Source organism: Tremella mesenterica, assembly GCF_000271645.1.
Source record: "Tremella mesenterica DSM 1558 unplaced genomic scaffold TREMEscaffold_11, whole genome shotgun sequence".
Lineage (NCBI taxonomy): Eukaryota > Fungi > Basidiomycota > Tremellomycetes > Tremellales > Tremellaceae > Tremella > Tremella mesenterica.
Window position 1 is genome coordinate 676631 of NW_006711235.1, and position 27472 is coordinate 704102.

Consider the following 27472-nt stretch of genomic DNA (forward strand, 5'->3'; position numbering starts at 1 on the left):
TCTGCCAGCCCTCGACCTCCTCAACTTCCCGTTCGACGGCCTACTTTGCCCCCGGCTGTGGAACAAGTCATGACGTCTCTCCCTCCTCCTTTACCCCCAGCCGACAGTAAGCCACATTCCAAGGCCACCATGAGGACTTCAGTCTCCTCAGATTCAATTTCAAAACCACCACTACCTCAAAGATCCCGTGGTCTATCCCTCAGTAAGAATTATTCTCCTCCACAACCTACTTTACCTCCTCGACTACCTCAACGTCACGCCACCGTCAGCTCAGGTTCTCAGACTGCAATGCCTCAGTTCCCACATCATCCTTTCCCCTCTTCAGTCCCGCCATCTCCTCGTCGGATGCAGCGTTCATCATCCCAATCGGTGGGTTCTTTCCAACCCCTTCCTCCACCCACTCGAACGGCCATAGCAAACGGACTTGTATCTCCACCTAGGCGTAAAATCCCCAGTTCGACTTCTGGCGACTTCTCGTCTTCGGACGATGATGATGACGACGGCATAGAACTTGTTCAAGGTTTCGCCTCTTCAGCAAAGAAACTCTTGGAAGATTATCCTGATTCTACTCATGCCAATCGTCGTCCACCTAGCTTCGTACCGGATATTCGACTTCAACCTCCACATTCTATATACTCATTTGCCACATTTGGAAGACATGTCTGCACTGCCGCTCATCAGGTCAGAGTGTTCGACACTGAGATGGGTAATACTCCAATCTTCACCATGGAACTCAAAGACACGGGTCTAGACTTCCGGGTTAAAGAACCTCGTGTGACGGCCTTGTGTTTTCGGCCCGCCGCTATCTTGGCAGATGAAGGACGATATTTGTGGTGCGGTACTAAAGATGGTCATTTATGGGAACTTGACATCAGACAAGGTCTTGTGACCGATACCAGACCCGCCATGCATTCTTCAGCTGTGGTCAACATATTTCGATACAAGCAATACCTTTTATCCCTCGAAGAAGCCGGAAAATTACACGTTTTCGAAGTCATACAAACAAGTCTCTCTACACCAAGCACTCAGTCAAATATTCCAGATCTTTCACTCTCTTCACTCTCGACAGACAAGGTCACAGACTCCCCTAGATTAATCAGAACAGTGCGCATAACGGAGAAATTCACTTTCGCCAAAATGATAGGTAAACAACTATGGACCGCTTCCGCTCCAGCTGTCAGATCGACTACTTCTGCGAACTCCAAAGGTCCCACTATCCGGGTATACGAACCTTGTGCCCCTGGTGCCATGCCTGTGGGTAAGACTGTGATTGCTAGCGAATGGACTGGGGCTGTGACATCTGCCACTGTATTGCCTCTCAGACCTGAGGAAGTGTATCTAGGTCATGAGGGTGGTTTTGTATCAGTGTGGTCTACGGAAGATTTGACCTGTTTACAGGTTCTCAAAATATCTGTCAGTGATATTTTGAGTCTAGAGGGTGTCGGGGAAAGATTATGGGCGGGGAATAGAAAAGGTCAAATACATGCTTGGGACGTGAAAGAACAACCTTGGCAGACAACGAATTTATGGATAGCACATCCGTGAGTGAACAAGTTCTTGATCGAGTAAACTGAATAGTAGGGAACTTTCAATACATGAGCTAAGAGTAGATCCTTGGTCTATAGAACACGTGAGCTCATCGTAGACCTGTTTGAGTCATGAGTGATAAGAGCTGATGAATAAGACTGGAAGATTCATTTGCTGGTCTTGCAGTAGAGAATCGGTACGAGCGTGGGATGGTCTCCTAGCGGTTGAGTGGATAGGTTAGTCTTCTTCATCTCCAATTTCTTCAATATTATCTGTCTATATAATAACAAAGTGTATAAACTCCGCTCTTAGTTGAAACAAGATCAATCGGAGGAGATGTGATGAAATCCAGAGTAAAGGTATAATGCTCATTTTAAAGACTCTCAAATGATCACACGTCAGCCTGATTATTGTACCTTTCGTGATATCCGACTACTCGTCTGTTCATGGAACATAGATTCTGCTAAACCTACCGACTTGGCGGGTTCAGAAGCTAATGCTTTGTTTCTGGAAGAATGTCTTGGATCTGTGGAATCGCCTGATATTGTCGTCTTTGGATTTCAGGAAGTCATCCCTTTGACAGATAGGAAGTTGACGGCGAGTGAGTCCAGGTCATATTCCTATTACTCCCTTCATCATACAAAGATCAAACACCCTTGCTCTCTAACATATGCCTAATTGGAGCTCTTCGATACCTTCATCTTCTCAACCATTCTATCTCTGCCATAGTATTAGCTTCAGCAACCACAAGAGATTCACGGCTCCTGCAACTAGAGAAATACAATTCTTTAAACAAAAATCAATTGACTGACCTCAGAAACTATTCTTTTCGGCGGCAAGAAAGATCCCACGGGTGGAGGAGAACGTATCACCTTGGCTTATCGACAATGGCTGGATAAATTGCAATTAGCGGTGAAAATGTCTGCTTCGCCGGATGTGTCGTATGTCAAAGTTCATTCGGAAAACCTGGTGGGATTGTTCACTTGTGTGTTTGTGAAGAGTAGTAACAAGGACGCTTTGAGGGCTTTGGATATATGTACTGTTAAGCGGTAGGTCTTTCTGTTTCATTTCTGTCCACTCCATCAAGTGTGTCTTTATCTCTCTGTCGGAACTCAACGCACGGTACTTGTTATCGTAGTAATCGCTATGACGAACAAAGCGGTTTATCATCCGGCAAGCGAAGACCCGGAAGGCTCGACTGACGATACAGAGGAATAGGTGGTATCTACGGTAACAAAGGTGCTATCATCGCTCGTCTCATCATCGATGATACTTCTTTATGTTTCATCAACGTTCATCTTGCCGCTGGTCAATCACAACGTGCTGCGAGAAACGCAGATATAGCTGCTATAATGGAAGATAGAGCTATCTTACCTGCTTCTGACGAATTGGCGTTTGTTGGAGGAGGTGATGGGACTGGGATAATGGATCATGAGATGGTTATTTTGAATGGGGATATGAATGTGAGTTAAGGGTCCGTTGATATCTCCCTCATTTCCCTTACTTATCATGTCACTTTCCGCTCTTACCACATTGCTTGACTTTGATCTCTCCTTATTCTGTCCATGATCACCAGTCTGTTTCTACACAGTACTGGTATCATCTCTTCTCCACTAAGCTCACACCAACCTGGGATATCCCATGCGTACTCTATAGCCCTTGCTCATATGTGAGAGATCAAAGGGAATGGGGATTCAGTTGGACATTAGATCGAAGACTGACTTACAGTACCGGATTGACCAAAGACGTGAAAATGTAATTTCCAGTATTCACGTTGGCGATTTCAATTATCTTTTATCACACGATCAACTTCGTAAAGAAATGCGTACAAATCATTCATTCCGACTTCGTACATTCGAAGAACCTCCCATACGTTTCGCTCCAACATACAAATACGATCCTAATTCCGATTCATACGATACTAGTGAAAAACGTAGAGTACCAGCTTGGTGTGATAGAATCCTACATAGCAAATCTACCAGGATACGTAATGTTAGTTATAGGAGATACGAAACTACTATATCGGATCATAGACCTATTTCTGCTGGGTATGTGTTGACTGTTAAAAAAGTGGATGTGGGGAAGATGAAGGAAGTTAGGAGGGAGGTAGGGGAGGATTGGGTGAAAAAGGAGGTTGAATTGTTAGGTAAGATGTCAGAGGCTTTGATGGGGTTAGTTTGAAGTGAGATGGGGAGGAATAAATGTGTTGTTCTTATACTGCATCAATCGCAAGTATACTATGGACGATGTTGAAAGGTTTTCGATGCCACTTTTGACTTTTGCCACTGAAAAAGTTTGAGCAGGAAAAGTAGTATTCTCCATCCTCCCTTCCACCCCTTATTAGTAACTTAGTACTTACTTGTATCTTCAACTACTTCTCTTTAGCAACTTCTGCCACGGTGAGAACCAATCTTGCATCAATAATCCAGCTGTTGACTTTTCGATCTAGTCTTTTCAATTCGAATCACTCATAATAATCCCGGTATCCCCAACGATCAACCCACTTACCACTATCATGACAATATCAAAAGACATTGACGATATTTTCGCTTCTTCCAAAAAACCAAAACCTTCTTCATCCATCCCTAATACTTCCCACATCTCTAAGACACACTCCAAGTCCCAAGAATCTCATTCCAAAGCTCCACACGTATCTTCAGTCTCTAAGAAATCATTCAAGTCAAAACATTCAGAATCAGATTCATCATCGCATCCTTCCTCTGAGAACAGCAAGAAAGATGTCGGATCAGGGAATGGGTTTCACGTTAATCCTCAAATTGACACCAGTAATACCAAAACTACAAAGAAGAAAAGAAGACATGGGAAAGAAGAGGAGAAAGAGAAGGAGACGGAGACAGAGAGTTTGACACCAGTTTCAGAAAAAGTCCAAATTATCGATACTACTCTCCCTACCAAATCACTAGGAAAGAAAAGGAGGAAAGAAAATGAAGAAGATGAGATTTTTAGGGATTCAAAAGGTATTAGTGAGTTAATGTTCATTCTACAGCATGCATACAGGAGAACGACGATCATGAGGAAGAGTAAATGAGTGGTGGGAAGGAGAACAAATACGGCAAGGAGGAATAAGGAAATTAGGGAGAGAGGGGGAGGGGGAGGAGAGCAGAAGAAGGGGGAGGAGAGGGGAGGAGAAATAGGGGGAGGGGATGAGAAATAGGGGGAAGGGGAAGAAGTCTGGACAGGTAGCTGATGAGCACAGGAAGAAAAACGGAAGAAGGTTTTTTGATTTATAAAGAATCAGAATTAGGTATCGATCCTACTTCTGGAGGAACACCTTTGTGTCCATTTGATTGTGATTGTTGTGAGTGTTCGACTTTGTTCAACATCTCAATGTATCTAGCATTTCCTTCTCATATCTCAGTTCTTCCTCGTTCACTGTCCCCGTTTCTCCTCTCTTGCCTGTATCCTGCTCAGGAATTGTAGGCTGTATATGTTGTCGAACTTTCTCCTCGGGGCAGGAGGGGTACCAAGATCTTTCGTGTTTCTCAACATGATTCAAGGATTCGGGTCTCTTAAGAAAGCTCTCAGTGATGTTCCATGTGAGGGCGTGTCAAACTGATATGCAGGCTTCTAGACAATCATCACCTGCGACCATGTCAATCAAGCATCGCAATCATCTACATCGTATATTACATTCTCTCATGTCACCCCTGTCTCCATCTGATCATCTGCTCGGATGATGAACCGCAAAGCACAAGCATACGCTATACACTCCTTGCTAAAACACTATGCGTCGAACTCACTGAGCATACTGTTGCGTCCATCTCTTCGCTTCGGCGATAGCATCCTTCTCGTCGTCTTTCCAATGTTGGGCCACGTCGTTGGCTAAGGGGTCGTCGGGGTTTGGGGCGCCGAGCAGAGCTTGGATCGACAGTCTGGAGGTGAGTGAATGCTTCAGGCTCCCCACTCTGTATAATCGTCAGTCGACGATGGATTGGGACTGCGGGTCTGCTAGTAGATTAGAGGAGGTATCTGAGTCACATGAAGGAGCATGATTGGAAAAGGTATCACAATGGAGATGTACAGGAAAAGTAGTGGGTGAATTCAAACATGCAGCAAGATCGCACGTTACTTGGACCGACGCATGTTGTTATTAGCAAGCTGGAAAAACCCACAACACTGTCCGGATCTGCAGAGCAGGTGACCATTTATCTTTCAAAATATCTAGACAAATACGTCCTAATTTGTCTATTTATCAGCTCAGTTCCGCGTTGTAAGAGATGGCGTACCAATGTTTGGGTGACTGCTGGTTAGTAGACGTCACGCAAACTTCCCTCTGGTATTCCCTCCGTCAGTTGTAAGAAATTTCACGTTAAGGGACCAAATCAAAGGAGCAGACCGAGTCCCAAGCTTCACGACGGTAGAAGATGATATGAAGGCGTTGGTGAACCCAGGTAGAAGCAGCGGACTGAGTTCCGCTACACAGCGGTAGGAGATGATTAAGCGGAGCTTTGTAAGAGCACAGACCATGTGGAATAGTTGTTGAATGTACCGTATTGACACAAGGAGCGACAACGATCAATCTCCTACAGACTTCAAGGATGACGGAACGGTCATAAACGACTTGGATGTGGAAGGTGACTATAAACGAAGATCGCTCACTAGACTTTGGTCAAAAATCGGACTTTAGGAGGGTTCATAGGATATTCTTCGGGGAGGAATAATTCCAATTTGAAAACACCACCTAAACATCAGTACATATAACAAGATCAAGATCACTCCCTTGCTTTCTGTGTTTCATAGTTCAAAACTTCAAAACATCTATCCGGAGTGTGAATGTGGTAAGGAATGTATGGTGGCGAGCATGGCGATGAACAATATGGAAGTTAAACACACAGATGAGAATCATCTCTCGATATATGTATGGTGCACATTACTGAATGGATCCGAAACAGGGCGAGGTAAGAATTCAATGAAAGTAATGGAAGATAACACGATTCTTCACTCACCTTGATAAGGTGAAGAATCAGGTCCAGCGACAGTAACATCGAAATGTCTTAAATTATCATCTTTAGGTGCTGCGGTAATACCAGGTGGTGAATCCGCCAAAAGACGTTCAGTTTCCTATATTTGGTCAACTATAACCTACACCTCTTTTAATACTCTTCATACTCGTGTCCACTTTGTTTTCTTTCAGTTCGTCTTTATCATACTTCCATTCTTCCTCGAATATGTGACAGATGAATTCATTTGTGACAAATGACCGAGCACCCCTTCGGTCAGAGCCAAACGATATGGTGATAAGATAAGATGAGAAGGATATCATGATGATGATACTGACAGGAAAAGTTTGAAGAATGGTACTGTACATGAAGGGAAGAAAAAAGAATGGGAGATGAAGACTCACTTTGAGAATACGTTTAGGCAAAGACATGATGTTTCTCTTTGCCGATTATGAAGACTGGGGATAGGATTGACAAGTGACTTGACGGACAAAGTGATGATAGTATTGATTGTGTTGTATGTGTTAGGTCCAAGAAGGACAGATGTACAGGAGCAGGGTTGAGTGGTTGACACGATGTGAAGAGGTGATACACGAGTGGTTGAAGAGCGATGGATGATTCAATTGCAAGAAGGATGACTTGGTCAAAGTTGGAATGCAATAACCTTTTTGACGCTTTTCAACAGTCTCAATTAGTAATCAGACGATCAAATTCCTAATGCAATACTAATCTGCCACGTGGTAAAAATAGATGTACCTGTGCTCTACGACGATGCATCTCACCATCCTTCCTGCTCCAAAGCCCACATGACACCCTCTTCTACATCTTTAACTACTCTGGAAGGCGTATGGACAGGAGGTCCCTCTTCTTTCTTAAACACACCAGTTTCTACCAGAATCGAAGACCAGCCGTAGGAGTTAGCACCTGCTATATCTATATGTCAGCTGATGATACCTCCGATCCAGCCGAGACATGTACCGGATTCTGGGTTGTCTGCACGTCAGCTTATTCCAATTGATCAGACTCAAGGTACCGAAAGCTCACCTCCTATCATGTACCTATGATGTCAGCGTTGCCTATGGTTTCCTAGCAGGCTGACCATTCACGTTGGTGCTTTTATTGCGAGCGGCCAACATATGAGGTGAGACTACAAAGCGAGGCAGGTTGTGGAGCAACGAATGAACCGGCGGACATGATCAAGAATCTTCCGTGAAAGTGATCACAGATAATTAGGGGATAGATTGATGGAAGAACATGAGGAGTAAGATAGACTCACACATTCAATCGTTCTGAAGGATCCCGCCCCATACCCTTTATATGTTGTCGAAGCATCTTCTCCGCAAATGCATAGGTTTCGTGGTAAGGCTTTCCGTATTGCGTGTAAGTCAAATCCAAACCTGTGAGTTCCTGCCCTGTCAGTCGAACCGCACAAGTACCTGTCACCAGTGAGAACTCACGTTATACACGGCCGCCAGAGCCAAGCGAAAGGCACCCATGCCGAATCGAGGTAAAGGGTAGTCACTGCGATTAGTATATCTTTGTTATCGATTGTCGACCTCAGCAACTTCCCCGTCCATAATAAAGATGCAGAATGTAAGGACGGTCGTCACTATGCAGATAGAAATTAGATTGTAGGCAGTAATCCGAAGGAATCGCTGTCATCGAACAATGCGGTTCCTGCTGGGTTTGAGGATGGACAAAGAAGAGATGAGATGGAATCAGACCTAAAACCCACGTTCCCCATACAAAATCCGGGTTTGTCAGGACTAACGGCACCTCTCCCGTTGCTTCCTCCCCAAATCGTCTCTTTCGTCTAGTTCCTAGCAGCCCTCCATCAGAAGCGAGTAGTTCAGTGATGATCTGGGTGGCCATGCCCCAATCTAAACCCCTGTCGTGAATTACGAAGATGGCGTGAAGGGGTGTGGAGGCGAAATCTATGTCGGTCTGGTATCAAACATGCATCTCAAAGTTATATCCATCGCAGAAATGGCCGGATGACTCGACAAAGTGAAGCACTGTTCGAGAGGGTCTCGACGGGCTGACAGCGTGCGATGGGGGAGCAACGAGGAGTGTAGCGCGAGAAAACAGAGCCATTGGGACCGTTGAGATGTAGCGAGTAGGGGTGGATGACTGGTGGACACTTGTCTCACAAACTGTCCCAGAGAGCACACTCACTCTGGCAAAAGCCTCCTCTTCCGCCGATAAAACATATCGATCCCACACGCTCGATCTCCAGGCAAGGATATCTTGCATCAAGTACGCTCGTTTCAAACCATATCTTTCTCCATCAGCAAGACCTTAGGACCCCATGCGTCATGCCCAGCTGAATCGACTGGCTTCGCCTGACTGGAACCATCGAGATAGACCTTCGGAATAACGTTACCACGGAGCTCATGACTACATGGATCAGCTCGAGCTCATTCAAAATGGAAAACCATGGTAACAATAAATCAGAGATCGATGGATATCACCTTGACCCACTGCCCGTCTAATTTTTGTACACATAGACGTTTAGCGCAGAAGCACATGGCAGTGAGGTATGACCGCCCATCGGTGGGTTCTCATCATGAAAAAAATGTGTTGGAGAGGGCGCGACAGGTTGTAAGAAATACTCACGAAGAGGAGGCAGATCCGCGTGTCATCCTCGTACTGCATTCTGCCTGCCCATTAGCATGCCAAGTCACATCTCATGAGGCAGATATGGAGGAGAAACACAAAACGCTCAGTCAAAGCTGATGTTACTCGCTAATCACGGCAGTGCCGTCAGCGTACGGCGAACGAACATGGTCAATTATCGTCATGGCGTCTTGTGTGTGGGTTTCTGGGTTCCACGACAGATGGAAGAGATGAATCCCGAACGTTGAGACAGGTGATGAGAGACTCACCAAGACATGCGGATGGCCCGTTTAAGCCACGCAGCCATTCGTGATGATCGGGGAACAATTATCATTCTGGCGAGTGTCGCGATATTACTGACGATTCTGCTATTCTTCTCCCCGCATCACCCTGTCCACCGACGACCAAAACAGGTTTATCCGCATAGTCCATTACGTAGTCCCGTAGAGGCGTATGGGATTGTACCAATTGATTTGGGCCCAGCTGTTTGTCAGTACGTCTACCTTGTTTTTCCCTTTTGACTCTGCTACAGCTCGCGTAAAGAAGCGAGGCAGGAGTGATCTAAAGAGAATCATGGTAACACTAGGAAAACTCACTGGTACCTCCAGCTCTTCCGACAAAGCCTTGCATCTCTCTGCTTCTGTCATACCGCCCCCATTCGTCAATAACAAAAATGGAACAGGTCTGTCACTCAGTTTGCCTCTCAACATCGCGTACGCCGGCCTCTGTCCCAACAAATATTTTGTGGTTTGATGTGATGTCGGACTGACTTGGGAAGAGTATCATTTTGTCCAGATAACAGCTTTAAAATCCTTCGAGCTTGTGGTAAGACATGTTCGCCTTGTTTGAGTACGCCGTCCTGTTCTCAGTACTTCTCTTCGACGGGATTCTGAGGTTTTCCTTCCTCAGCTCCTGCACAAGCTGTCACACTCATTGATCTTCTCTTCCTCTTTCTGAAGCGCCGAGGAAAGAGATCATCTATTTCCTGACAATGATATAGATTCAGATAGTAGGAGGAGGAGGGCTTGAGACAAGGGATGGTTTTGTAGATAACTCACTATGTCGAAGGCGAAAGCCACCTTGTCAGATCCACGAGCTAAGTGTCAATTTGACGTACCTCAACCAATAGACTTACCTCTATGCAGATACCTCACACTATCACCTACACGTCTGACAGATGGGAGTACCCTCAATGGTCTTAACTGCGCAACCAAGGTGGTCATAGTGTATGAGCAGAGGGAAAGTCGAAAGCTGGAGGGATGACGTCCGTCCCTATCCGTCCTGCCGAGTTCAGCGAGTGTGAGCAGGAGAGGAAAGCAATCTCCCTCTGCCAGTAAGTAAGTGGCGAGTTAAATTCGGGGCCGCGTGGTCACCGTAAAGTTAGTGTTGGATGTACCGTATCAAGTGAAGATGCATAAGGAGGATGCTGCGGGGGCTGTAGTTTCTACGGAATCGATACCAATGGGCTTATCGCCGATAACTTACGCGTGTAATCTCCGATACGTTCGGCATATAACCTGGGGGCCTGGGACTTGCCGGACACCCCACGAGTACGGGTAGAGTACCACATAAGTGATATAACCTCACATCAATCTCTCTGTGCTCTCTTCTCTCTTCACTTTCTCTACTTAAACTACATCACCGACAGCATCACTACTCTCTTGCTCACCTTACCACTTCTGAACGTTTTTGACCTTAGACTGAACGGACCGATCCGAGCGATACACTTGCCTACAAGGAACCAATCTCGTGAGACATCTCAATAAGAAGAGTGAGAAGGATGATTGGAAAACTTGTTCATTATACATTTGATGCTCTGGCTTTGTCGGCCATATTGGCAGGTGTGAAGAAATCTACTGGGTTTTCGTGAGTCTTATTGTCCCACCGTCCAAATAATATCATTTCCCATAATTGACTTTCCTTTCATATTGCATAAATTCCATGTCGTCTGACTGTGTACAATACCTAACATGCGCTTGTGACAGTGCCCTTTCCGTACAGGCTGTACCTGGGATCTAATAAATTCAAAAAGAAGGAAATCTCTTACCTTCAAGACCATAAATGGAAGATGTTGTACAAGAACAATGGGTGTGCGTTTCTGGGTGGGAAGAAGATCTGATCAATAGACCAGCTACAAATCTCATCCCTGATTCTTCCATCAAATCATTTGCGGACGGTTATCTCTCTGCTGGAGAGACATTGTTCAATGTCGTTGCTGGACAAGCGGTATCAAGTCAATATTTCAAGCGGACATAGAGAGGGTGGATGGGTCGATTGGAGGATCAGGGGGGATGGTGATTGTTTCATGGATCAGAACTGGCTAGGTAGCGGATACATACGAGGTTGGACAGTGGTGTTTGATATGGAGAGAAGAGTGCTTCGACGGTGGAACGGATCGGAGGGAGAAACAAAGGTGTTGTTGTGGGCCGTTCCGGGACATACTGGGGTGACGGTCATCAGACAGAGGATGTGAAGAGGAGTAAGTCAACGGACAAGGACAGAAAATCCAAGAGGAATGTGTACATCATCAATACGAAAGATTATGCCCGGTATACCAAACAATTTGTAAGACAAAAGACAAATTAGAAGGAAAATTCTTGGTCTACTAACATCCCTAACTACACCCCGATGCCTGACACCTCTTTCACTATTACCGTTTTCTTTCCCACTCTTCCCTTTCTCTCCGAGCATAATCCCACAAGCGATCCGCTCTCATCAACCCTGTCCGAGTCAAGTCTACATTGAGACTTCACCACAATCACCCACCATTCACCATCCAAACAAATGACACACGAACACTCCTCATTAGTCTAGTCTCCCTCATCTCAACTATCCCTCACCACCGTATGACTAGTAGTCACAAACACTTGTGGTGGACCTTGTCTCTTATGTTCGGTAACTTCCAACGGACTTTTAAACTTTTGTAAAACACTAGGTAATCTAGGCATCTCACTCATCCTAGCCTTCCTACTCTTATCTGCCACACCAGCGAAAGGAGCTTCTTCTTGTCTAAATCTTCCATGTGGAGTAGCAGGAGATAATTCGTAACCTTCTCCATCGTCTTCGAGAACAGGTGCTAAACCAGAAGGTTCGATATTGAGTCGATCGCCCAATTCTGCGAAACCTTTGTGTGAGGCGGCTGAAGGAAGTGGTCTTTTGTATGGGATCATAGGATGAAGATTTGGGATTTGAGTTGGAACGGATTCAATTGCCATATTACGAGGTAAAAGTACCTTAGGGGTCAGCGTTGAAAATAGTATGACAGTTAAGAGGAAAGAAATGGAAAGGGGGGGAGACTTACGATGATACTGATACACGTAGCACAGAATAAACCAAGATATCCTAGAATAGTAAGAATGTCAGTACCGACTGCGGAACGATTGATACGTTGTTTCTTGCTCAGAGCGTCGGCGGAGAGGATAGTCTGACATCAGCACAATACTTTGATGGTACTTCATTACATTCAAATTTCAGATTCTCTCTGACTTGACGAGTACGGTTGATGAGGGCGAAATCAGAAAAGGTTCATTTCGAGTATGTCTGACGGTGGCGAATTGTTGTGGATATTTATCAAGATCTGTTGAGAGCAATGTGGACTCACCAAACAAGATGAATAAATCAATCGGAAAACGGTACGTATAGAATTCGTTTCTTGGAAGAAAGACAATCTCTCTACGACTTCGTATGTCGCACCCATACGTGTGACACTACGAATGAAAGAAGGGAATATGATGCAAAGATAACATGAAGCGAGAGCCATTCTTGATCATCAGCATTTTATACTTCGATCCCCGTATTAGACATATCACCTCCCACAATCACCCAACGACACGACTCATTCACAAGCTTGGGAAATCTCCATCTAATTGCTAGATGATACAAGTCTTGACTCGACACGAATGGAAACAGAAATGTTGTTATGACGACAAAACGCTAAGATTGATAAACTTACGTGCAAGACATAGTACCCCCAACTACGAAAATGTACGCCCTCATCATATCCAAATTTGTGGTTTCTATTCCCAAAGCAGCATATAACAATGCCGTACTGCATGCTACAACACCAAGGAAAAGTTTGAGCCAACCTGAATGCAGCCAAGTACGTTTAGGTCCTCCTGGCGTTCTAATCGATTGAATAAGATAACCCCAGTAAAGAAACTATTTGTCAGCAAGTTTTGACTGGGAGTTGGGTCTGACTGACCTCTTCTAAATGAACTGTTTGAAGTAAAATCCATCCACCGGTAAATACGTATAAGCTTTGACGCCAAAGATGTTGATATTTCTCTGGCCAGAGTTGCCAAGGGGCTTCAATCACTTGTCCGAGGACAGGAACATAATACTGTCGGTCAGTAGTGTCATATAGCAACAAAATAATGACAGGGGTTACTCACAGTCTTATATGATACGTGTACTTGCAAACTATTGGCAACGAGGAATAGGATCAGGGAAGTCATGAGGACGTGGACCATTAAGACGGTGAACCAATTTTGTCTGGTGTACCACAAGCACCTGTTCATCAACCACGTCCGAGATTACTCATCCGTCAACTGTCTCCATTGATCGGTTTCTTCTCCACCTCTCTTGTCCGGCACTGTACTCCGACATTTTGCCCATCCACCATTATAATCTTCGAAAAACCCTCATGTAAACTTCGATATGAAATACTTTGCGAACAAGATTCTCGGATCGAAACAAGATCCTTATCAAGACAGAAGAACTCGGGACAAGAGGAAGTGAGCACACGGAGTACAGCCCCAAGACAAGCACTTGAAGACTCACTTGAACCGATCATAATGCCATGTATGCCATAGGACAAACACGATACCAGTCATGACCCTGTTTTGTCAGCCACCACCATAGGCCGACCACGACTTGCGTTCCCCTCCTGTAGACCCGGGCAAAGGAATGGGTGAACGGTCATGCAAAGGAGTGAAGGATAGACGTGCGGACGACTCATCGCGATTTGACAGTGCAATGACGCATGAGAATATGTTGAAGAGCATTGAGAAGATGGAATGGCGGACAGAGAAGGGACTGAAGCGTAAGGAGTGAAGAGGGGGTGATATGAGAGGAAATACTTACACAAGGAGTGCGAAAGCATAGGTTGCCGGTCTGACCTCAGCAACGCCCTTCATCAGTTATTGTGAAAACTTACGAGCCCATCTTGTTGAATCACTCTCTCTTCTTTTTGGCTCGAAATCTATATCCTGAACGTATCGACCTGATCGAGATATCCCAGACGCCTTGGGACGGAGATCGATGATATCTCCAATTGGGCCAATATCGGGTGGGACAAAGGGAGAACGGGTGAGAGAATCAGTAAAGACAGTTGTAGGAAAGGTGAGGAGATGATAAATAGTTGGATCCCAGAGAGACAGTACTCGAAACTGAGGGTGAGTTTACGGTACGAGCTGAGAGTTAAAGTTGAAAGATGAAAGGTGTTGAAAGAGAGGGATGTTCAGATGTTGAATGGTAAGTAATATCAGAGACCAATGCGGGATGAAACTATTCCATGTGCTTTTCATTCTCGCCCGAGCCTCTTGATTTTTGAAATCGATTTGGCCTTTCGTTTCTTGAGCAAAGGAACAGTTTCTCTCCTGTCATCCTGTCGGGAGGAGACGAGTGGAAGGATACGACTATCCCATATCCCTGTCTCTTCCCCTGTACTCTCGGGCTACTGCTCAACCCCGCCTTTGCACCCATCAGACATTGGTTGAAGACGAGCAGATCACCCGAATCCGATTCGCCTCGAAGTCGGGATAGGCTTTGAGGGCATCATCCAAAGGTCTAGAGGAAAGGTAGTCGCCAAAGGGATCTCTGTCAAAGGTCAGTCATTCGCGGGTCAACGACTGAAGGATCCAAAGGACCCATTCGTCATTTCTCATCCCTTGCATCGGTCTCTTCTCGGCACTGACTCGATGCCAGACGCACGCTTGAAGGCAGGAAGTAGGCGCGGACGTATGCCTGAGAGTGACAGGGTAGGAGCTAAGATTGGACAGCCGTTAGATCCGTAGACCGGCCTACTAGTGAGAGAGATAAGCAAAGGTGTCAGGTTGACGAAGGATGGCAACGCGATGAGTCGTCCGCGTAAAAGTCCATAGGATAGAAATATGAGCTAGATAAACGTGCAAAGTGACAAAGCGTCGATGTTATGAATGAGAATAAAGGGTGATGGATGGGATCTTTTGTCAATAGCCTCCGGGCCCGGTCTGATCGGCTTCTCGCTGTCTCCCACTTCCCACTAAACCACTGGTGCTCTCAGCACCACTTCGACCGCTGGTATGAGTGTTCGCACGTGTCCGCCGACGACTGCGACCTTCACGACGCATGAAATGGAGGTATTTTACGAATCCGGAAGGGGTGGGAGCGACTTGAGTGGGTGAGATGGGAGGTGATTCGGAAGGTGAGAGGGGTGGTGGGGGAGGAGGGGCGTGGGGGTTAAAATCTAAATGTCAGCGCAGTCCTATAAGGGACATAGGGGGATGATCATCATAGAAGAATGATATAAAAGTGAAGAAAATACGGACCTTTACGGCATAATGGACAACTAGAAGACACTTGAAGTAGCCTAAGCGTCAGCAATCGTACGTGTATCATCCCGTCTATGCAATTACGCGAGGTGAGGTTTAACGGGCAAGGATTAGACGTATCATACTCACCAAGGATCTATGCAAGCTTGGTGATAAACATGTTCCCTCTCGCAAGGCAAAACCCTTAAATCGTCTCCCTCCTCAAAATCCAATAAGCAAATAGGACATTGATCTTGCGCACCTTCATCCATCCCCCGTGCTGAAAGTGGCATATCACCACTCGAAACGGGTCTAGATGTTGTAGGCGAAACCACGGACAATCTTCTCGAACCTGATCCTGATGCTATGCCTGACCCAGAAGCACGATCATAACCTCCTCTTTCATCCATGTGATCTAAAGCGGAATGGAAAGACCCCGTTTCGTCGGTATACAAACTTCGTAAGGCGATTGAAGTACCTCTCTCCATATCACCTGAGGGACGTGGTCTGTGAGTGAACCCTTGTGAGGGACGAGTTTGTGAACCTTTTAATGATCCTGATCCTGATTCTGTGTGAAATGGAGGTTGAGGGGTGTTGGCGAGTTCGTACTCTGTCGATAATGATTTAGGTTGGTTATCTTGCACATGACGATTGAATTTGATGATCGGGAACGTATCAAGGATTGCTTGTGCTATCCCTCCCGCTGTGGTTTGGCCACTTTGTGATGCATCACCATCTCGACGACCGTATCGTTCAGGATGAAGTCGAGCTCTTCGAGCACCCAAAATGAGCATACTGACGAAAAGAAGGGTAATAGTACCTGTTATGACGTATAGTACGATCATTGCTGCTGATGTGGTCTTGCTTTTGGAGGGGGAAGACGGAGAGGAAGAATTTGGTACGGAGGTTTGAGTGGCTTGGCCAGACGAGTTGTGAGCGGCCAGAGTGCCGATGAGGAAAGATTTGGTCTTGGGTGCATTACCGATGAGAGATTGATTAACCGTCGTTCCGGAGATGTTGAGAAGAGTGCCGTTGTAGGTGAGGAAGGTTGCGTTTGTATGGTTGAATTGAGAGTCGATGAGTCTGAGAGTGAGCTAGATTCAAATATTCCTTATATCATAATCAAGCATTATTAGTTCACCCTGTCCATCATATAGACAACAGAGGGATAGGGAGTGAGGGAAAGGGGGAAACACTCACGTAGCTACGTCAACCGTTTTGGTCGCAAACACATCTAGTGGTTTTTCAAAATCGGTAATGTATTCAGGATTGAGTAGACACGATTGAGATGTTGCTGAATACAACAATGCCGACACGGCACCTCGATCTCTGGCCAATGTGAAGATGTCTGTAAATAAGCAGGTGATTTTGTCAAGCTTGACGGGTGTTTGGTGAGTCTCAATGGAATGTGAACGATCTGCTATGGGATGCGTATTGAATAGCTACATATAGGTCGAGGAAGGAACAAACGACTCACCCCATTCTTCACTCGCCATGGTCTCGTTGGCATCACAACTGATGTATGCTATCCAAGGTGTGCTAGTAGTGAGGTTTTGTCCCATGGAGGCTTCTGTGAAATGAACAAGAGCTCCACTAGTCGTTCCTCCCGTTCGAACGTCAGCTTCAAGTTGATATGAACTGAAGGTCAACATTATTCTACTTCCCCCAAAACCCTCCACTTGGTCCCCTCTTCTTTACTCTTCTGCTCAACACGCCTAAGCCTGACTCTTCCTTCACCACCAAACTCCTGATCTCCTAAAGCAGACGGACCGCACATCATCCAATCACTATACATCCCACGAGACAGTCCCTCTCAACTTCACTGATAACCTCAGCTTCTCTCTCTATGTAAGATTTACATGGTCTGAAAGCCCCTTTCACGACAGGAGCATACATATCGACGTGAAGAAAAGAACTCACACCCCGCCTGAGAACACCCCGTCGGGGTCAGTCCAAGAAATACTGATAGTACTTGAATCCGTGAGGTTGAGACCGGAGGTATCGTTGACCGCTATGGCAGGGATGTATGCGTATGTCGTCATAGGGGATAGGATCCCGATCCAAAGAGTCGCGAATACCATCTTCCACATCATACTGAATTTGCCTTCCCTAGTGTCGTTCATCCCCTCGGTCGTTCTGGGTATCCGAAAACTCAAAGTGATATTCTAAACGAGTGAAGAGACCCAAGAACATGTCAAGTCGGTTGAGTATAGTGATCACTGTTGTGACATTGTGTGTTGTGCAAGGCTCCTTGTGCCGAGAATAGTTCTCAAGTCGCAGTCGTCCACGCCCTCAGCTCTCACCAGTCGCTTTGTCCTTGTTCTAGCTCCTATTTGTAGAGTTCTCACTGTTGCACAATACTATGCTATGGGCCGTAGAGACGTTGTGTATGATATGACAGAGAATTGATGAAAGATGAAGGATAGATGGATAGATGGAAGAAAGGTAAAGGGACTGATACGTATGTGGGAATACGACTCCTTTTTTCTACGCCATCCCGTCACTTCCTTACCCATGGTACATACATGACAACTTTCAATTATATACTTTACACTCGTCCCTTCGCTCATGCTTGTACGACCCATACGGAGGTATAATAACCTTCTATGTGGTCTTCGAAGCTACTCAAACGATGCGATAAGGGATAAACGGTTTGACATTTTGTTCTGCGGATCGGATTCGTTCTCTGTCTCTTCTCTTCAAGCCCTACTCGGTGCTCAAGGTGCGTCCTCTTCCCCACCGATCCTACATGTATCTAATGGAATCTATCAAAGGTCACACATCAATGTTCACCGGCTACTGACGACTTGGAATGGGTGGAATGGGCGGATGACTGACGACAGATATATGGAAAAGCATTCATGTGTTAGTTCCCGGAGAACAAGATGTTGGTCGAGGGGGGAAATCTCGTTCCAGACATGTACAAATCTACAAATGTCTGTCTTTCTTTTTCCCAACTTGATAAAGTCTGATTGAAGAAGCGGAATTAGGTGTATATGCAGAACGACATGGTCTGCCTATATATACCGTACCGAAAGAAGGTATAAGAGCTTTTGTGGTGAGTCCCCCCCCCCCAAAGTTGTCTCATCTACATGTACCGTTGCTGTCGGGCTCTACAGCATCTAAAATGTACTCTCTGTTCCTTTACAAACACCAATTCCATCATAAAGACTTCATTCCCAATCATGAGGAAATTTCAAAGTCAAACTGACTCCTAGCCCCCAAATCCATTCACTTCCCCTAACCCAACTTCCCTTCTCTTGACCGTATCTTTCGGTCACATCCTTCCCTCCCCTCTTCTCTCCCTATTCCCCCCATATCATCGTCTCAATCTTCACCCTTCCCTTCTTCCAAAATTCCGAGGAGCAGCCCCAATACAACATACCATCCTAACCGGCGTTCAAACGACCGGTGTCACCCTTCAACGTCTTGTCGAACGTGGGAAAGGTATAGACGCAGGAGATATATTAGGTATTACTTCCCCCGAAAATGTCTGTGATTCAGATACGTACTCAACTCTCCTTCCTCGTTTAGCTATCAAAGGCGCGGATTTGTTAGTTGAAACATTGAGGAAAGTTCAGGATGGTAAAGCGGAGAGTTTCAAGCAGGATGAGAAAGAGATGACTAGGGCGCCGAAAATTAGGAAAGAGATGGGAAGAGTAAAGTGGGAGAAACAGGGTGCGAAAGAGGTAGAGAGGTTGTATAGAGGTATAGGACATCAACAAAGTTTATGGACTGAAGTGGTGTTTCCGAACCCTTTGTCTTCACCAACTTCAAACACGACGAACTTTTCATCCCGAAACTTGTTAAAGTCGCAAGATGTAAATCAGTCAAATGAAGATTCGCCGTCTCAGCCCGACAATGCCATTTCTATATCTCAATCAGGTCTCACTATCTCTTCGAAAGCGAGGGATGACGATGCAAAAAGACAATCTTCAACAGCATATATCCTTCAACTCACTTCTGTACAACTAGCCCAAAAACCTCCTCCTTGCCCAGAAGCAAAACCAGGAACAGTAATCTTCCTTAGATCTCGTTCCCCTCCGGTGTTATTGGTGAAATGCGCTCTTCACTCATCCTCCATGAGTAGTTCCACTCAAGTTGGATCATCTCTTCGGCGATCGAGCACATCGACAGAAACTACAACTCAAATAGAAACGACAGATATAATGAAGACGGGGGAGACACCAAAGGGGAAGAGTTCTGAGAATTCTCAACTTGAGGAGAAAGGAGTGGAAGGGGAGAAGAAACTGATAGACAGTATAGAAAAAGTTCAGGGAGTCAAACAGACTGATTGGATAGAGATAAGAAGTGTCAAACCTCCTAACAAACCGGAAAGACAAGTTGGGGAATGGTGGAATGGGTTACCTCCTTCCGTTCGGGCAGGTAATGAGGTGAGGTTTGTGTGACTTGGGAACCGTCCCTCTACTATGAGATAGAGACCACACTACGGAGTACATACATCAAATATGACCATCACTGGCATACAATCTAAGATATGAAATGCAGCAATGTACGCATTCAAAGTATACAACACTGACAAGTCGTGTAACCCCCTAATCCCCTAAGCCGTATACCCTACTCGTTTTCTTGATTGACAACCTTTCATACGTAGTCACTAGTGGATTGATGTTTCCTCAACGATCCATCCCTCTTACGTCATGATCAATACTGTACGGCAGATGCTCAACTCAACTTCTTTTGATGTCTTGATACCCTTTCGAGATAGATAGAGATACAGTGAAAAGAAGAAAAACGGAATCTCGAATCATCAAAGAATCACCCCCACCACCTCTTTTTCTTCTTATTTATCTCTCTCTCCACCCCAACTTTCAAACCCAACTCTTCAACTTGCCTCTCATCTTTACTATCCCTATACCCTAAAACAACCCTCCCTTGAGTTTTCACAACGATTTTAGATTGTTCTTCTCTTCCATGAGCACCGTATCCCCCTACGACCTGATCGAGAATATCGGAGTTTTCACGAAGAGTGGAAGGGACATAACGTTCTATGTTCCGCGCGGCTTTATGTTCGAATGATGTGTTTTTCGGTCTTCTAGGTGGGGGACGGAGGAGTATTGGATTTGAATCGCCTTGAGAGTGGATAGAAGATGAAGTTCCTAAGACGCTGGAATCGATTCGAGGAGGAGGCTGCAAGGAGACTGTGGTAGTAGACTGTGTATGAGTCAGAGGGGGTGGGGCTTTTACAGAAATGGAATTAGGTGAAAGAGAGTTGCTGAGGTTGGGGCCTGGTGTGAGGGGGGAAGGAGAGGGTAAAGGAGGTAAGACGAGAGGAACGACTTGAGTGGTGTAGAATGAAGAGTAGGGATTCGCAAGAGGGGCACATTGAGGTTGAAGAATATCTAAGAGGATCGGAGGAGAGGGAGAGGTGATATGAACCGGCCCGAAGAACGTCTCAGGACTAGTCATTAGTACTCGAACGCAATGTGATATTGAAGTCAACGGATGTCTGGTCGTAAAAGTAAGTCACCGTGTACCTTCCCCTGATAAAAAAAATCAGAAAGAGAAAGGGAAGGTATCTGAAGAATGACATTTCGTAAGAATAGGAACGGAACACACATCAACTCACAGGAAAATCAGTACGTCACCGGATTTAGATTCCACCCGAAGATCGATTTGACGATTCAGATCAATGGTCATCTTTCATCAGCTCTTTTCCTTCCCATCTCGCAAAACGATATCACACTCATATTCAAACAGGGGGTAGTTGACGACTCACCAAATCCACCTTGATACCACCACTTTTAGTATTCACTTGCACCCTAGCTTTCTTCCTCCCCTTTTCCTTACCCCAACCTTTCACACCAGAATCTATCACCCCCAACCCCAATTCCATAGCCCCATTCTCCGTTTCGAACACTCCGTCAGGAGGTACTACCCAATCCTTCGCCATCTTGGCCAATCCATCTATCGGCGCTCCGATAGTTTGGTTAAACTTCGTCTTTGGTCCCGATGCCAAACTTGTCAAAGCTATATTCGCCACGTTGGTAACTTGGTGGGGGATATGAAAAAGTGGATCATGGAGGAGAGGATCAAAATAATGTGTGGACCAAATGGGTGTTTTGCCTTTTGCTAAGAGAGACACTGTTTTTTCAGCTGAGACTCCACGGTGTGTAACGGAACTGCCTGATGCTAGAGGAGGGGGTTGAGAAGTTTGAGACGACGGAAGGGACATGGATAGGTTCAATTTGGTTTGGGGATAGGGATATGTGGGAGTATAGTGGCGAGGTAAGCTCTTTGAACGCTGTGGTCGAGGAGGTAAGTTGGGTGGAGGTAATGAGAGGGATGCGTAGGCGAATGAGGCGGAAGGGGCAGTGAGAGTGGGAGGGATTTGAGGTTTGTAGTCGGGCCTGGTATGAGTTTGTCGCTTTCCCACTGTTGGTATGTGGTCCTTCGACCGGTGAATGAGTCATGGGTTACCAAGCGTATACACAATGCACGAGAATACTCGTAGGTGATACAGTAGGAAGATAGATAGAGGGGAAGGTGGGGTAAAGGCGGGGGAGAAGGCGGCTTACGTACTCCCACATAGGTGGATCCTGACCGTCAATGACCAGTCGAAACATCTTCAAGTCATGTTGACAGTGAGGGTACATACTTCATTGGATCAAGAGAGAATCGATGAGATACAAAACCAGCTGGTATGTTGAGGGATTGGCCGTCGTACTGCCGTGTAGTGTATGACGGTGACTCACCGGGACAGGGACATTATGGGGTACAGGGGGTAAAGCTCTTCCCTTGCCCTTCCTCCCTCTCTCTACGATATCCATTTCGTCCGACGGAGGGTGTACCTCATCTCCTGATTCCTTAGCTAGGTAAGCCGAGTTACGTAGAGGTCTATACGAGCCAACAGCATCTCCACTATCGATCCGCTGTGATAATGTGGAGCTATGACTGCTTGTTTCGATTTGGTGACTTGGAGGTAATGAAGCTCCAGAATATCTGGAGCTGGAAGAGCTTTCTGGGACAAGGAGAGATTGTCGGTACAATGCCTGAGAGACATGTCTATCGAATGGGATAGGCTGATATTCTGATAAAGGGATAGGTATGGGACGGGCGGAAGGGGATCGATTGGGTAAAGAGTGTGAGAGTTGATGGGTTGATGAGAGAGCCATGTTTGGATACTTGTATCTGATCAGATGGTCGATAGGTGTGTCTCAAGCAGTTTAAGTGTAAACAGATTGAAGAAAGTGAAGATAAGATACCTTGCTAGTCACTACTTTTAACATCAGAGGAGGAGCTCTCGACGTCATCGGCCGGACCTTGATGGCATGAACCTCTTCTCCTCCCTCAACCATTAAGTCAACTTCATCCATGGATACCGTTCTTTTCCTCACTTTTCGTACTTGTCTCATATGGGCAATCATTCCGACATGTTCTACAGCATGTAGCTAGCCTGTCTCAGCATGCCTAATATACTCCTGTAAACTCATGCATGATGGGAAGTAGCCAGCACGATCTGAAGTAGAGTTTTGAAAACTTCACAGCCACGTGGCAAACCCCAAATGTGAATCTTATAAGTTGCCCCCTTTTCCATCCCTTGACCCCACTCGTCTTCAACACATCATCATCACCATGCCCCCTTCACGAAATAGGTCAAAAGGTTCTCGGGTGGGTCTTTATTGTGTGTTCAGGAAAAAGCTAATATCAGTTTCCAGGTGTAAGTTCACTATACCAAACCACACCCCATGTTCCTTTCGTATGACGCTGCTCTCTCCTCTACGGCGTGTATGTGGTACACATCTTGGTGCTCTTTCTGAGTCGAACATCAATCTTTATATCTTCTCAAAGTATGGTATATCATGCAGACTGAGGAGAGTATCGTTTATGTCGTGGACCAAGAGAATAATTGAAATGGGGGAATGATCAACAATTGATGTTTAGGCAAGGATCAAAAGGATCATGCAGATGGACGAAGAGGTCGGCAAGTTATCTGCAAGTGTACCTCATATGATATGTGAGTTATCTGTCTTCTCATCTATTGTCCCATCCCAAGGAGTCCTTCGTTTCACCGGTACGTTAACTCGATGTCTACCATTGGAATCAAAGAGAGATTGAGGAAGGGATTTCGTGAAGAAAATTATTTGAATATACTTTGATAATTGGATTGGATTCACAATCATAACTGTTGGATTCTCATGTTCCGAAAAGACGTCACAGTCAATTGGAGGGGATCAAGTAGAAATCTTTTCTAATCCCCAGCAAAATCATTGGAAAGATTCATGCAGTCTCTACTGGAAGAAGGAACTAAAGAAGCTCGTTCTAGAGGATCGAAAAAAGTGACACCAAATCATTTGTCAGTTTTCTTTCTTTTACTTCAACTTCACAATCTCTCCTCATCCCTTTTCGTAACAACAAACATCGCGTCTGTCAAATACTATTACATCACTTACAGGCGCTTGAGAAAAAAATACACAAGAGGGTCTGGGAATGATGGACGAAACATGGTGTTTTGATCATTGAGCGTTGGTCATGTCTGACACCAAAAGGAAAACGGCCATACAATCAAATCCAAATTTCGACTTTTTGCTTGAAAAAGTAGCTGGTATACCTGATACTGGAGTGGAGAAAGAGACAGATAATAAAGCTGGACCTAGTAAATCCAGAGCGGGATATGTACGACCTTCACGGAGAAAGAAGACTGAGGGAGAATTAGGTGGGTCATCAATTTTCTTTCCATTCAAGTCTTGCACGGGATGTTACGGGTGGTTTTTGGATATCATCAATTATCATGTCGAGAGTGGGAAGCTATTTCATACTAAGTACAAGTCTGGCCTTTACAAACCTGGTATGACACTAAGCGAGGGTGCAGTGTCCGAAAAGAAAGTTCCAGTTTAGGGATATCAAATTCGATAAAAGAATTGTTACTCTATATACATAACGCTCATGGGTATGAAAGAGATCAGAAGAAGAGGAGGGAAGTAAAAAAGGAAGAACAGAGGGAGTTAAACTGGGAAGGATGGAAAGGGAAAGGAGAGAGAAAGAAAGAATTTGTACAAGTACTGATCATAGACTCAAAACCAGATGATACCAAACCTATCCCGGATTCTCAACCTGCCGGTTTACCTCAATTAGGAACTTGGAAAAGGGATATGGAAGGTACTGGAGGTAGTGGAGAAGGTGGTAGAGGGATGTTTGATGATTATGAAGAAGACGAAGATGATTATTGATTTCTTTGCATGATATGGGTGATTTTTGACTTTCCTGTCATCTTCCCTATTTATTTATTTATTTACATACTTACATTCTTGGTCTCGTGTATATCTCTACATCTAGAAATGTCCGTCTCATTCATCTTACCAGCACCTTATTTAGTCATCTAGTTATCTGACGGGCTTATCATCTCATCTCATGGTAATTCTACATTCTTTCCAAGTCGTCTTCCATACTTTCTCTCGTCTCATCATACATGTAAAACCACAGATCTTTTCACTTTCCAAAATGGACATTGGTGTACCAAACATTTGGTTGAAAGGAAATGGAAGCACAGTCATACTTTAATATAAAACAAGAGTGCATAACAAAACTAAAATATCACAACACCTCAAAATTCCAACACATATACACAATTTTCCTTCTTACAACCAAAGACGTGACTCGTCATGTTTTGTTTTGTTTTTCGTTTAATTTGGATTGAAACATCCTATCGTGTGTGACCAAGACTTGTTCCCACGAAGAGAGTCAGGGAAGTGATATGTCATACGGCGTAAGAAAGAGAAGAATCGGATACGGGTAAGTTACCCATGAGAGAGGAAAGAGTTGGGGAAGTTTCATGAGGATTATTCGATGACCTGAGTGATATGTAAAACGTGTGTGGGGTGAGAACAACTCGTCGAAGAGAAAGAAGGCGGAGGCTGGGGAGAGGAGTGACGATTTAGACAATGGAAAGGAAATCGCACCATGCTAAAGTCGGAGCAGGTACAGAAGAAGTTTTAGATTTTGTCTTAGACGTTATTGATTGGGTATGTGTTGGGGTTTGGATTTGGGTTTGAGAGAGAGGAAGGGACAAAGTGGTGGATTGGTTTGAGATGCGAGACTGAGGGTCAGTTTGGTTGTCTTGTCTTTCACAAGCTTTGGAGATGTTCGTGAGATCCGGAGTTGTCGCCACTTTAAAACTAGTGGGTAGGGGAGATGATAGTGCGTATGTACGAGTGAATGAGAAGAGCATGAAGCAGGGTAAAGAGGGATGGATGCGAGGCATAGAAAGAGGGATGAATTGGAGTATAGGATTAAAGTAGAGAAACAGATAACTCACATCCACATTAGTCCTGAACCAACCTCTGAATGAACCTTTACTTCCAGCTACTACATTCGACCCCGTCGATGGTTGTTGTATACCCAAATTCAGAGGAAGTTTCGCGAGAGAAGGTGTGAGTCGAGGTATGAGAGCAGGAGTAGGTCGCATCATGCTGACTAGTTTTTACTATTTATTAGTCCCTCTCCTTCTTCTCACTTCATAAAAGGTGATATAAAAAACGCAGCCACCCTTCTTACAGCAATGTATCATAGAGAGTGCATGGTCAAGGCAGATTGTCTGAGCAGAGAAATGTGAAAGGGTGAATGACAACCAAACTCCAAGAATGAGAAAAGATGTTGGATGCACTCACTATGTCGAAAGAAAGAAAGAAAGAAATGAGAAATAGAAGAATTTATTCGGAGTTGTTCAGGTTGTTTGTCTCTAACAATTGTCTGAGTTTGAATTGATTCGTCTATGGATCTATGTAATGACGATGAAAGGGTTTTTATAATATTTCAAACAAAAACTTTACAAGAAGTCAAACCTCGTTGTATGTTGTCTTGTTGTTACACGTAGTACATATGTAAAATTCTTTCGACTGCGACTTGGTTGGTCGGACCGAATACCGGATGAATGCTATGAGGGGTACTAAACTACGAGGGTTGTGAGAAGGGGATGATGGTCCTTTGAAACTTGATACGAGGTACTCTACTCTTCGGAAAACTTATAAAGGGGTGAAGAAGAAGGATTGGGTTCTTTTTATTGTGTTTAATCTGTTGAGTGGTGATATACACAAGAAGCAAGAGAGAGAAGGATGACGGCAAGGAAAGAGATAAGAAGTGGTAGTGTGTGTGTGTGTGTCTCGGTTGGACTTTATCTGGTAGTACGACGTAAGTGGGGCTGACATCTTTTGACCGTCATTCTGCCGTTGTCTCTCCCAACTCGTCATTAACCACTGATTCACTCAGCGTACAGTACTACAGTAGTGTCCTCCTCGGGGCATGGACAGACAATCAATGCTATGTGTACGAGGGACAAATCCGAAACACCACTCACTAACTTTCCCATAAAGGTATAAGGGTGTGAGGAGAGAAAGTAATACCAAGAAAAGTAAGAGGATTTGGGTCTGGAACTTTGTCGGTCCGGTTTACACCGGTTTCTTCTCTTCCTACGAAATACACCCTGTTTTGCTTCCTATTCGCTATCACTTTTTCAAATATACTTCCACCACTCGTACTCTACTCTTCCTTCTCTCGCTTGTCTTTCGGCCCCGAAACATACATGTACATAGTACGTAGCGCGTAGCGCCCGGCTTGTACCCGCACTCGGCATTTATCATGATGGACTTCTTGTAAAAGGATTTCGGCAGGTGCATGATGGGTGTCGAAAGAACGTGTTCTTCTGCCGAGTATGGTATCCGGATATTATTCTCGTACTACGACTCATGATACACGTTACCTGTCACGAATGAAACGGCAATTTCGGCAGTAAATGGCGGTTATAAGGAAGAAAGATCCCAGGACAGTTCGAGTAGTATGACGACGTACGACGAAGAGGGAAAAACACGATCCTTTCAACAAAACCCCTTTCATCTTCAAACA

The 27472-nt window shown here is 45.0% G+C and overlaps 11 protein-coding genes across 11 annotated transcripts; 5 read left to right on the forward strand and 6 right to left on the reverse strand.

The window, feature by feature from the left end:
* Positions 1–3: 3 nt before the first annotated feature.
* Positions 4–3809, forward strand: TREMEDRAFT_45320 (uncharacterized protein). The gene is made up of 7 exons (XM_007006681.1): positions 4–1028; positions 1101–1541; positions 1693–1763; positions 1907–2128; positions 2345–2576; positions 2738–2990; positions 3256–3809. The coding sequence occupies exons 1-7, from the start codon at positions 70–72 to the stop codon at positions 3706–3708; spliced, it is 2631 nt and encodes an 876-aa protein (XP_007006743.1). The 5' UTR covers positions 4–69; the 3' UTR covers positions 3709–3809.
* A 233-nt stretch (positions 3810–4042) lies between these two features.
* Positions 4043–5119, forward strand: TREMEDRAFT_64590 (uncharacterized protein; the record flags this gene model as incomplete). Its single annotated transcript, XM_007006792.1, has 3 exons — positions 4043–4511; positions 4745–4846; positions 5112–5119. The coding sequence occupies 3 exons, from the start codon at positions 4043–4045 to the stop codon at positions 5117–5119; spliced, it is 579 nt and encodes a 192-aa protein (XP_007006854.1).
* A 14-nt stretch (positions 5120–5133) lies between these two features.
* TREMEDRAFT_40481 (uncharacterized protein) lies at positions 5134–7083 on the reverse strand. Its single transcript, XM_007006665.1, has 6 exons — positions 6893–7083; positions 6495–6609; positions 6148–6229; positions 5775–5788; positions 5661–5733; positions 5134–5420 (listed from the first exon to the last, which is right to left on the reverse strand). Exons 1-6 carry the CDS (start codon positions 6917–6919, stop codon positions 5285–5287), a joined length of 447 nt encoding a protein of 148 aa, XP_007006727.1. The 5' UTR covers positions 6920–7083; the 3' UTR covers positions 5134–5284.
* A 183-nt stretch (positions 7084–7266) lies between these two features.
* TREMEDRAFT_33906 (uncharacterized protein) lies at positions 7267–10186 on the reverse strand (the record flags this gene model as incomplete). The annotated part of the gene is made up of 11 exons (XM_007006644.1): positions 7267–7421; positions 7467–7481; positions 7533–7546; positions 7765–7895; positions 7946–8009; positions 8224–8432; positions 8664–8766; positions 9466–9587; positions 9701–9788; positions 9875–9963; positions 10163–10186. Coding segments are annotated over 11 exons (1014 nt in total), but the record flags the coding sequence as incomplete, so codon positions are not given.
* Positions 10187–10686: 500 nt separating this feature from the next.
* Positions 10687–11651, forward strand: TREMEDRAFT_57573 (uncharacterized protein). The gene is made up of 2 exons (XM_007006693.1): positions 10687–10970; positions 11231–11651. Exons 1-2 carry the CDS (start codon positions 10885–10887, stop codon positions 11358–11360), a joined length of 216 nt encoding a protein of 71 aa, XP_007006755.1. The 5' UTR covers positions 10687–10884; the 3' UTR covers positions 11361–11651.
* Positions 11652–11929: 278 nt separating this feature from the next.
* Positions 11930–13936, reverse strand: TREMEDRAFT_69802 (uncharacterized protein; the record flags this gene model as incomplete). Its single annotated transcript, XM_007006870.1, has 7 exons — positions 11930–12337; positions 12406–12528; positions 12706–12865; positions 13057–13262; positions 13306–13443; positions 13496–13613; positions 13884–13936. The coding sequence occupies 7 exons, from the start codon at positions 13934–13936 to the stop codon at positions 11930–11932; spliced, it is 1206 nt and encodes a 401-aa protein (XP_007006932.1).
* Positions 13937–15292: 1356 nt separating this feature from the next.
* Positions 15293–17655, reverse strand: TREMEDRAFT_33719 (uncharacterized protein; the record flags this gene model as incomplete). The annotated part of the gene is made up of 7 exons (XM_007006619.1): positions 15293–15549; positions 15632–15672; positions 15764–16181; positions 16263–16696; positions 16814–16961; positions 17091–17251; positions 17534–17655. The coding sequence occupies 7 exons, from the start codon at positions 17653–17655 to the stop codon at positions 15293–15295; spliced, it is 1581 nt and encodes a 526-aa protein (XP_007006681.1).
* A 526-nt stretch (positions 17656–18181) lies between these two features.
* Positions 18182–20022, forward strand: TREMEDRAFT_33685 (uncharacterized protein; the record flags this gene model as incomplete). Its single annotated transcript, XM_007006612.1, has 6 exons — positions 18182–18335; positions 18457–18549; positions 18595–18671; positions 18832–19358; positions 19542–19668; positions 19891–20022. The coding sequence occupies 6 exons, from the start codon at positions 18182–18184 to the stop codon at positions 20020–20022; spliced, it is 1110 nt and encodes a 369-aa protein (XP_007006674.1).
* Positions 20023–20392: 370 nt separating this feature from the next.
* TREMEDRAFT_33885 (uncharacterized protein) lies at positions 20393–22001 on the reverse strand (the record flags this gene model as incomplete). The annotated part of the gene is made up of 5 exons (XM_007006640.1): positions 20393–20666; positions 20741–20775; positions 20903–21035; positions 21204–21274; positions 21354–22001. Coding segments are annotated over 5 exons (1161 nt in total), but the record flags the coding sequence as incomplete, so codon positions are not given.
* A 1517-nt stretch (positions 22002–23518) lies between these two features.
* TREMEDRAFT_19812 (uncharacterized protein) lies at positions 23519–24277 on the forward strand (the record flags this gene model as incomplete). The annotated part of the gene is made up of 3 exons (XM_007006594.1): positions 23519–23639; positions 23837–23930; positions 24124–24277. Coding segments are annotated over 3 exons (369 nt in total), but the record flags the coding sequence as incomplete, so codon positions are not given.
* Positions 24278–25508: 1231 nt separating this feature from the next.
* TREMEDRAFT_64599 (uncharacterized protein) lies at positions 25509–26042 on the reverse strand (the record flags this gene model as incomplete). The annotated part of the gene is made up of 2 exons (XM_007006793.1): positions 25509–25670; positions 25890–26042. The coding sequence occupies 2 exons, from the start codon at positions 26040–26042 to the stop codon at positions 25509–25511; spliced, it is 315 nt and encodes a 104-aa protein (XP_007006855.1).
* Positions 26043–27472: the final 1430 nt, after the last annotated feature.